The sequence below is a fragment of the Urocitellus parryii genome, chromosome 2, assembly GCF_045843805.1.
Source record: "Urocitellus parryii isolate mUroPar1 chromosome 2, mUroPar1.hap1, whole genome shotgun sequence".
NCBI lineage: Eukaryota > Metazoa > Chordata > Mammalia > Rodentia > Sciuridae > Urocitellus > Urocitellus parryii.
In genome coordinates this window covers 219,036,419-219,047,063 of record NC_135532.1, presented here as the reverse complement: position 1 = coordinate 219,047,063, position 10,645 = coordinate 219,036,419, and the positions used below count along the sequence as shown (strand labels likewise).

The window sequence follows — 10,645 nt, the reverse complement described above, 5'->3', positions numbered from 1 at the left end:
CAAAAGATCAGTTCACGTTGTGAGAACACTTTATGCATTCTCATTTTGATTCTAGAAGGATGAGTTAAAAGCATGTGAAAACCTCTTTCTATTCAGAAAGGTGGAAGAATTTCCTAAATAAGCTTTGAAAAAGCAGCAAAGGGATACAGTTGTTTCTAGTGCAGAGCAAATTGAAAGGTGGTAGCTCAATGCATCTATTCCCTCAGATCCAATGGTGATATCTTTAAGGAAAAAAAATCATAAGAGTGAAACCAAAAGTATTGGAAGTTTATTTTGAAAACACTGCTGGTGCATTATAAAAGGGTCTCTGTTCACCTGTTACACACATGACACATTCATATGAAGCGCTCTTGCTATGTATAAAATGCAGAAAATGCTTAAAATGTGTCCATCATTTTCATTACACCCTTGAAGCAAGTTTGTCTTCTACAAGGTGCAGTCCATGACAGTTTTCCATATTGCACATGCAATTTAACTAACTTCATTAGCACTACTTGTAGCAAACACGAGCCTAGTGAATTATAGATCTGTGTGGGACAGAGGGACTTTGCTGTGGAATTAAGCTTGACAAGGTCATTCTCATAAAATATCTGGCTATATATTCTTTTTTGCATTTAATGCCTATTCAATATATTCTGAAGGTGCTATTCCTGGTGTTACCAAGAGTCCATAAGGAAAGGGAAGGGGGAGTAAGAGCTTGACCATGTTCTTGGGAAGCACACCCATGGCCACACACCCCCTTGGTCTTGGCTTGTTTTGTATTGAAGAAGGAACTAAAAAAAAAAAAAAAAAATTTTTTTTTTTAAATCATGAATGACTTTTAAAGACAGTGGAGTTGTTGTCTATTCATGGGACTTACAATGATCACATTCTTCCTGTACCTAAGAATCAAAAAGGGCTCGGAAATCGGTAGGCTTCCTCTTTACTGCAGGCTAGCTGCCAGGGCGAGGTCGCCCTCCTTAAAGTGTATTTATGGAGTTGCGATGCCTTCAAGCCCCAGTTTTTGAGCATCAGAGACGGGGCTCGATGCCTTACGCTGGATTTCAAGGTGAGGAAACCGAGACCCCGGCGCCGGTAGCTTGAGGTCACACGTCGGAGGCCGCGACCTTGGGCTCTGTCTGAAGATGGGCCCCTGGAGAAGAAGGATGGGCGGCCGTGTCCGACCTCAGGCTGCGCCGGGTCCTCTCCACGGGGGTACATGGCAGCTCCGGTCACGCCTCAAGGTCGGCTGCGTTCTATTAAAATAGTTGTCTCTGTATAAATTAATTTATTGGTGCCGACACAGCTCGCCCCTCTCCTCCGCTGGACTTTGTGAGCGAGGAACCAGAGAAGGCCTGGCCTATGGCTTCTCCCTGCGGCCGCCCTGCCTGGGCGGAGCGGGCCCGGCGGGTCACCTGCCGTTGGTGATGATGACCGAGGCGCCCAGGTAGTGCGGCCGGGGCGCGCCGGGCGGCGAGGCGGCGCCGGGGCCTGCGTGTCGGGGCCGCAGCGCGCCGGCCGCCGCCTCGGGGGCTCCGGGGCCGCAGACGAGGCCGGGCGCGGCGGGCGCGGCGCCCCCCAGCGGCCCGCGCCGGGCCAGCACGCGGTGGTAGTTGAGCAGCACGAAGGGCAGCTGCGCGGGCGCGCCCGGGGGCTCGGGGGCCGGCGGCGCGCAGCACTCGGGCGCCGCGCGGGCCAGCGCCAGCCGCGTCCCGTCGCGGGCGGCCTGGCGGGCGGCCTTGGCCGGGCCCAGCGCGGGCTCCTCCCGGTAGTGGCCGCAGCTCGGGAAGCTCGGCGGCGGCGGCGGCGGCGGGGGCGCGGTGTCCTCGCCGAACCTGCGCGCGGCGGCGGGCGCTGCGGGGACAGGCGATACGTTAGATGCTGGCATCCAGGGAGGGAAGGGCCTGCCCCAAGCAACGCCACCCCTCGGCCACCCGCGCCCAACCCTCGGGCTGCCACCGTCCTTCTTGAGTGCATTCCAGGCCCGCATTGTGCAACCACAAGGGACAATTGCAAATGACCTGCGAGCTGTGTTAAAAAACAGGTGGGATTCGTGTGGACTCATGTACCTAATGCAACATACCAGGGTACGTGGATGGTGACCAAAATTAAAAACTGTTTATTCTTTGGTGGGGAAGAGGGTACTTTCTTGAACAGCACTGGCCGCTTTTCCATGTTGGCCTTGCCGGCTAATGCCACCTTATTGAACAACAGGGTCTAGAGGCTACCAAGGACCCTCCAGTCTACCCTGGTTTTTGCTTATCCCTGGAGAGGCGCTGTTATGATCCTGCTGAGAGGATCATAATTAAACCAGCCTTCTCAATTACATGCCTGACATCAATTAGCAATCTGGGCTTTTTACTTTATGAGGATCTTTGTCTTCCTTTAATACCCAAATGATTAGGAAGTTGAACACAAATTGCCTCAAATTAACATCTTTGGTGTCCCCCCTCCCACCAAGCTTATGATATGCAGGTAGTTATTAACCTCCTTCACTTTTAAAATATCAATAAAAATCAAATTCTGTGTATCATATCAATACTGAACCCCAAAGAAAAAATAATTATTTTTAAGTCCATCTCAAGGGAGTAATATTGTCAGCTATTGTCAAAACCCTTCACTTTGTTTTTCTTGGCTTTGTGAAGGACCCAGTGACCAGGGGGTACTGGGAATACAAATCTGAGGAATATCTGGCCCAGGCCCAAGACAGGGTGGCAGGCCCTGATGGCCGATGTGGTCCTTTTTAAATTGTCTACTTTTGAAAAACATTTCCTCATGATCATCAAGAAGGTTAGATTTCTCCCATGAAATCTCAGGTTTGTATGAAATCTATCACCCTCCTGGGCACATCATCTACATTTACCACTATCCTAGTAACCGCCGCAGGACATTCACACCATCTTGGTCTGTAGTCTGAGCCTCAGTCAGGTCTGGGTGGATCAGGTATACATCTCCTGCAGCTAACCCTCAGTCCCCAGCTTCCACCCTCTTCTTGGGGTTGGTCCAGTAAGTCAAAGGAGTTGGCCGGTGTGTGTCCTGAGCAACTGGTGGCACTCCACTAAGGACTGCTTACCTGCCACCAGGGGGAGAAGGCTAAGAAAGCCACTCTGATCTTTGTTGTGGTTTGAACTGGCAAGTCAAGGCAGACACATCACATGGCTTATGATCCCATCTGACTGATGAAGAGACTGAGGCCTGGAGAGTTTGTTATTGGTTCTAGATCTGGTGAGTGGCACTTTTGTCCCTGAGCCCATGGGTTACCACTACTCCTTTGCTGCACTTTGAAAGCAGCATGAGAAGGAAATTGGAACCCTCTCTGTCTCTCAAGATCATTTTGGGGTAAAGTGAAAAGTAATCGTGTAAAACAACAGACCTATTGATCCCCAGCCCAGCAAAACAAGAATAAGTAATAAATAAATAACTGGACCTAGGGGTTCTCAAAACCTGGGAGGGGGTTTGGAAATCACAGGCCTCCCTGTGGAGTGGAGGATGCCGAATTTATATGGAGTCTGAATGCTCAGATCCCTGTCCCCTTTATAGTGCCACTGGTGTGCACGAGGCACAGGTGACTTTCTCTCTTGTGAAGCACAGGAGAGCAGGGAAGCTGTACTTAGGAGCAGAGAAGGGCAAGGTTTACCCAAACCCTGAGGACTCCGTTTCTGTCTGCCCCCACCACCACCTACCGCCACAGCCCCCAGCCGTTCCCAGTCCTCCCCGCAGTGTCCCCTCCTGCCAACAGGACCCACCTTCGTAGTTTGGCACGAGGCTGTGCCGGGCAGCGTTGGTGGGCGGTTCGGAAAGGTTCTTAGCTGGAGACGGGTTGCTAGGCACTAGAGGGTTGGCATAATGCCACTGGCACTCGCCGCTGGCTGGCAGCGTGCTCAGGAGAAAGCGTGCCACCTCACACGGGGATCCCTGGGGCTGCCCGAACTTGGCTGGCAACATTGGCTTTTTACCACTGAAGACATGCGAGTCCAGAGGGAAGTGTCCGTAATGGTAGGAGAAGGGCAGGCTGTAGGATGGCGGGTACAGAAGGTCACTGCCTTCTGAATGGAGCTGCTGTTCTGGGGGAGCCGGGGCATTGATGGGGGGACTGGCTCTCCAGCTTCCCAGCTGGCCACATTCCAGTTTGTCCATTTGGAAGGAGTTGTATTGCTGCATGGAAAGAAGACGGATGGAGGCCAGCCGAGGGGCTGTGGGTAAGCCATGTCCCTGCCCCATGCCAAGGTGGGCCTTCCCCAGCGACCCACCCCCTGGATGGAAAGAGACCCCCATCCCAAACTAAAAACATACCAAATGCACATGGATGCTTGTTATATCTGACAGAACACCGAGTGCTTTAAAAGGGGGAGGGGAGAGAGCACACTTGTAACCCAGCTGCTTGGGAGGCTGAAGCAGAAGGATCACAAGTTTGAGGCCAGCCTCAGAGACTTAGTGAGACCCTGTCTCAATATAAAAAGGGCCGGAGATGCAGCTCAGGGGTATAGTGCCCCTGAGTTCCATCCTAAAACTAAAAAAATAAAAAAGGGGTTTAATTTTTTTAAAAAAATTATGAAAACATGACACATGTGATGTGCTTCTAACCCCTATTTACATGGAGTCTCACAGGCTCATGTGCCCTCCCAATGGTCTTCTAGTTCCTATTCTTGACAAGTCCACCTGGATGTCAGCTGTCCCCAGGTTATGTCACCACCCTATGGGCAGGACAGCCTTGGGGACCCGCTCCATTCTGTAGAGATATCCAGCTACGTGTTCAGAGGGCCGTCACTCCTTAGCATACCCAGGGTGTCCCAAGCCCCATCCCGTACCGCGGTGGGTTACCTGTGGGGGGTAAGGGTATGTCCTCAGCTTTGTCTTCATCTTTGTGTTTTTGGGTTTAGCTAATTTCCTAGTTTCTTGTGAGGTAGACAAGGTGGTCCTCCAGGAGTCCTGGGACTTAGAGGTGGAGACCTGGTCCAGTGACAGCTGCAGTTCCTTGTATTCGACGTCCCTGGAAAGCAAGAGCAGGCCTGTCATGAGGAGGAGCGGTGGAGGAAGAGCGGCTTCCCTGGCTCTGTCCCCTGAGCGAGTGCCTTCTCCAAATTCCTCGGATCCTCTCACTGAACTTGGGTGTGGGTGGCATTTGAGGACAGGACAGCTCAATCTTGTGATAAAAGCTGCCTAAAGCCCCAAGAGGGTGACCCAGGAATGCTGGCAAGATTAGTGCTATTTGGCAGGAATCGAGGGGGCTCAGAACAGCCCTCTCCAATCCCATACAGCCCAAACACGATTCCTGGGGACATCGTGGGCCACTAAGGCTGTCAAGGCAAAAGGGAGGGCCAAAGTGCCACTAATCACATCATCTCATCCCTGGTGCACATCTGTGACCCGGCTGATTCCCATTGAGCACCCGGGAAGCGGGAGTGAGGGGCCCTGTAAGGGCCGGGAGCCTGGAGTTGGCCTTGTCGGTTTTCACACCGGGGCTCCTGACAGCATCAGCACCCTGTTCCTGGAAGGAGAGGCGGCCCCCCAAGTCCAGCCAACACCTCGGTGCTCGAGAATAATAACCAGGCCGAATCATTTCTCCCTTACAGTTTTGCCGGGACCACTGTGCAGCTAACACACAGAGACCCAGCGGTCGCTCTGCGCAGAACCTGGAACCTAACTCCTCATTGCCTTTTTTCCCCTTCCATTTTGGGGATCAAACCCAGGGCTTTGTGCAGGTTAGGCAAGTGCTCTGCACCCCCGGCCCCACCACTGCGTTTAGAACACAAATGAGGACTCTTTTCCGGGGTGCCGGGGGACCATGAGGGCATCGAGTACAGGACTAAGCCTGGGGTCAAGGTGGCTTAATACACAATAGCTTTGGTGGGCAGAGTGACTCATGTTCAGTTGCTTCCAATGGCCTTAAATGTATTTGCAACTGAACTTGACCTTCGGGGGTTTTCAGTATTCTCTGTCATTTGCCACAGGCTATATGGATAGATGATGGGAAATGAGACTCTGTCTCAAATCGTAGAAGCATTCAAGATGATCCAGGTCTGTGGACATGGACTATGTGAGCTTGTATTCCTGATCCAGATGTGCACTTCTTTGTACCCTGTTCAAGGTGGGGGCTTCCCCCAACCCCCCACCTGGGCTCTGTGCTGGGATCTGAGGCCCCCCCCCCAGCACTCACTCCTCTCTGCTGAGCGTGGGAAAATCTGGACCCTCCCCCAAAACTGGACTCTTATTTTGTTCAAATAAAAACAAAACAGGAGACAAATGAAGAGTTTTGGAAAGAGACGGAGCGTTAGGTGACACTTTGGGAGCGATGCAATGAGTGACAGGAGGAGGAGCAAGGGGAGGAACAATAGGGCTGACTTACGTGAGGACATAATTGACACTCACGATGCAGTGGGGCCGGGAGGAGCGGCTGTTGTGCACAACGGTGGCGTAGCTCTGCACCCACACCCAGCCGCCCAGCTTGGACAGCAGCCGGTAGTACTTGGTGGTGACCTGGCCCTTCACCAGCACTGCAAGCACAGGGTGACATGAGTCCACGGGCCCCGCTCTGGGATGCCACCCCACCAAGGGGCCCAGGATCCCTCTGAACTTGATGGCACGCTTACACACGCACTCACACCCAGATGCTGCCTGCAACCTCAAGGAGTCCACTAAGACCCCCGAGTGAACAGCACTGCTCCACTGCAGGGAACAGCCCCCCGGCAACTCGGTACCTGGCAGGGCAGAAACATCCATCCGCTTTTTTAGAATCCAACATGTCACAGTTATGTCTTAATGCCCCCAATCTTTAATGGCAGAGGGGGTGAATGATGTAGTGATTTAAACAAAATAAAGTAACTGCAGGGCACTGGGCTAGGAGTCAAATGTTGCTGATACCCAGACACTGTGTATTCACAGCAAAATCGCTTGCTACTCTGTTGCCATTAAAATTTTCTTGGGGCCAATTCATTTCCTGTGTTGCTCGGGTAGCAAAGTCCTCTGCTTGGTGACATAGTTCCTGAAAATTGGGCCTGTGGGCCCATCTTCTATGCATGGGTGCAAACCTCAGTGCTGAGCAGCTCACCCAAAGCCTCAGTGGACCCACAAACTGTGACTCTCCCTTACAGCTCTCAAGGAGGCCCATGGAGGAGGCCTGGAGGGGGAGGCAAGCGCCAGAAGCTGTGTGTGGGGAATGGAAAGAGTAAAGCTCCGCCCCAGCTGTCCACCCCCAGCTCCAGAACATTCCTGTTTCTCAAGGTAGGCCTAGCACCAGGCCCCCAACTAGCAGCCGCCTGAGCAGAGATCTGGGGAAGAGACCAAAGGGGCTAAGTCTGTGACTGCACTGGCTATCAGCACCACCTCACAAATTCAGCTGTGGTATTGCACCAACAAGACAAAGCCCCCCTTTCGTCCCCACCCAAACATTCCCCAGGCTCTCCCTGCCATTTGTGCCTTCTTTCCACTTTAACACCCACATCAAAATATTTTGGTGCAGAAGGAAAAAATGCTACAAATATGATAGTCAAGGAGTTATTAACCTTAATATATAAAGAGTTACTACCAATTGATAACACTCAGACCCCGAAAGCAATACAAGGGAAAGACATTAACAAACAATTCACCAAAGAAGAAACACAAATGGGCAAAGTAATGAACATGTGTTCAACTCACTGAACTGACTCATAGAGAGCCCATCCATCAAATCAGCAGAGTGTAGGACTCCCTCTGTCCCAAGTGTCCAGAAGAGGCAAGTCCACAGAGACAGAGGGCAGATTTGCAGATGCCAGGGGCTGAAGGGGGAGGGGGATGGGGAAAGAACGGTAATAGGACGGGGCTGCTTCTGGAGACCTTGAAAATATTCCAGAATTAGAAAAAAGTTATGGCAGCACAGCACTCACCAAAAACCACGGAAACGGTTAAAAAGGTGAGTTTATCTAAAGGAGAAAAAAAAAAAAAGAAGAAGAAATAGCAACAGGCAATGTGGCTAATCTCTGGAGAAGGTGTTCCTGCGCTGATGGAAGGGAGTCGGCCTGATCCTTTGGGAAAGCAATGTAGTGGCTCATCCCCTTCCATGTTTCTACTTCCAAGAATTGATCCAATGGAAATAAATTATGAGCAATGGAAACACAGACTAATGTACAAAGAGATTCGATTTGCTTAAAACGGAAGAAGAAAGTTCTGGGGAGATTTACCTGCCCAACAATGAGGGAAAGGGTAAATAAGTTATGGAGTACTACGCAGACACTGAAACAGTGATTCATAAGAATTTGTGGTACGGTGGGAAATGCAGATGACATAGTGTTAAGACGAGATTCAGGAGTGCACAGAGCAGAACCCTGATCATGAAAGATCACATGCGTTTGCACACGCACCAATGGTGTTCTTGGACCAGCTACTGACCCTCTTGTGACTCAGTTTCCTCGTTTATAAATGAAGGATAACCCTAGCCCTACGTCATATGGTTGTTGGGAGGATGAGGCCCTGTGTGAAGATTTCTGCCGTGGCGGACACGGATGACGGGCTCAGTACCTGCTCACTTGTCTCTGACTGGTAAAACCACAGGTAATTTGCATTTTCCTCATTTCAGCTTTTCTTCATTTGCTAGATTTTCAACAAGAAGGAGGTGTGAGTTTTAGAAATACAGGGCCACATCTGTCAGGGCCACATCCTAAGGACACACGGGACAGTCCTGCTGTGTAACAGCCATCCCATCCCCTTGGAGAGGCAGCTCCCTCTGGGACGGTGTAGAGACCTACTCTTTCTGTCCAGAATCAACACGGCAGGGGCAAAATCAGCGCTGACGAGTGTAGACAGAGGCAGGATTGAGAGAAGCTTTGTAGCGCTTCTCCTCTGGGGGCTTGCTTTTTAAGCAATAATAACCCCAAATGAACTAACAAAAATCCCCAAGGTTTCTACGTCCAGCTCTTTCCAAACGCCTTGCCTTGTTTACTCCATTACCACAAACTGTGGCTGAGGACACATGGGACTGTGGGAGGAAGAATCAGTGGCCTCCAGAAGGTTCTCTTAGCCATCTCTGGGGGTGAGCCAACTTGTTGATGGCTCCCATATAACCAAGAGATGCCATCTAAGCAAACTGGAGTCCCAGACTCTTCTTTCTTTAACAGAAATGCTTGCTGGTCTCCTGGACTTTAAAATCTATGCCTAAACCGGTCGCAGTGGTGCACACCTGTAACCCCTGTGGCTCAGGAGGCTGAAGCAGGAGGATCGCGAATTCAAAGCCAGCCTCAGTAACTTAGGGAGGCCCGAAGCAACTTAGTGAGACCCTGTCTCTAAATAAAATACAAAAAAGGGCTGGGGATGTGGCTCAGTGAGTAAGTGCCTCTGGGTTCAATCTTCAGTACAAAAAAAAAAAAAAAAAAAATCCATGCGTAGCAGTGCCTGTAAAGCACCATGGGAATACGACCTGAGCTTTTCTTTTTTCTGATCTTATACTTTACTTCCTCTTATTTCTTACAACACTCCAAAAAACTATTCGTAACTATGTCAAGCTGGATAAAATGAAGCCAGTTTATCCCGCATATTTTAAGAATCAAATTACAGAAATTGCTGAGACCTTATTATCTCGGACCTTCCCCAACTATCATTTTTGTCTAATTCCTGACTCTGCTATGATCAGGCTAGATACAGAGACCAAACAACCAGATACTTGGTTTTTTGATTTTCGGTTTTTTTCTTTTTTTTGCTTCCCTATGACCCATGGCAATAGTCAACATATCAATCCAAATCGAAATCTTAGACACTTAGTCACAACATTCCTTGGTCTGCATCAATTCTCCCTCCAGTCTGTCATCCTTGATTAGCTGTCTGAAATGATCCCAGGCTACAGAACTATAAAGTAAATCCCTTCTTGTGGTGGTGGTGGATGAGGTGTCCCTTCAACCATGAGTCCCGAGGGCAGAAGCCCGCGCTGCACCCCTCTGTGTGTGGCATCTCCAACACCACCATCGGCCACGTCCTGGATTCTGCGTGATCCATGCTTAGATGAAAGCCCCTAGTCCTGTTTTTTCCCCCACTCATGCTGGAATAGAAATTCTAGTTCCATAAATATACTGTCCAGAGAAACAGGCAGCCTTCCTGGTCCTTCTAGAATTCCTTCCGCAGGTCTGGGCATACTTCTATTCTGTTTTAGATTTTTTTTCTTTTACTCCTCTTTACCTCCCAGTATCAGGGATTGGACCCAGGAGTGTTCTACAACTGAGCTATATGCTTGGCCCTTTCTATATTTTTAATTTGAGACAAGGTATTGATAAGTTGCCCGTGAATTTACGATCCTCCTGCCTTAGTCTCCCAAGGAGCTGGGATTGCAGGCTGCACCACCTCACCAACTTTTATATATATATATATATATATATATATATATATATATATATGTGTGTGTGTGTGTGTGTGTGTGTGTGTGTGTGTGTTGTAGAGGGACATGATGACTTTTACTTATTTATTTATTTTTATGTGGTGCTGAGGATCGAACCCACTGCCTCACGTGTGCTAGGCAAGTGCTCTGCCACTGAGCCACCACCCCAGCCCGCCATCTCCGTTTTACATTTTAAGGGTAGAAAAGGATGCTGCAATGCCTGTCCTGGATTTCATGGGCAGTGTCTCCCCCGAAAGAGATAGATATCAGATCCTAATCCTCACAACCAGGGATGTTTGAAAGAGTCTTTGCAGATGTGAGCAAGTGACA

General features: G+C 50.1%; 1 protein-coding gene across 1 annotated transcript in view; it reads right to left on the bottom strand.

The window, feature by feature from the left end:
• Positions 1-81: 81 nt before the first annotated feature.
• Sim2 (SIM bHLH transcription factor 2) overlaps positions 82-10,645 on the bottom strand; it is a 46,899-nt gene continuing 36,335 nt past the window's right edge. The window contains exons 8-11 of the mRNA XM_077795395.1: positions 6,326-6,473; positions 4,801-4,969; positions 3,726-4,134; positions 82-1,833 (exon numbers count right to left, since the gene is read on the bottom strand). Coding sequence (XP_077651521.1) covers positions 1,391-1,833; positions 3,726-4,134; positions 4,801-4,969; positions 6,326-6,473 — 1,169 coding nt within the window. The 3' untranslated portion in view covers positions 82-1,390. The remainder of the gene's footprint in view (positions 1,834-3,725; positions 4,135-4,800; positions 4,970-6,325; positions 6,474-10,645) is intronic.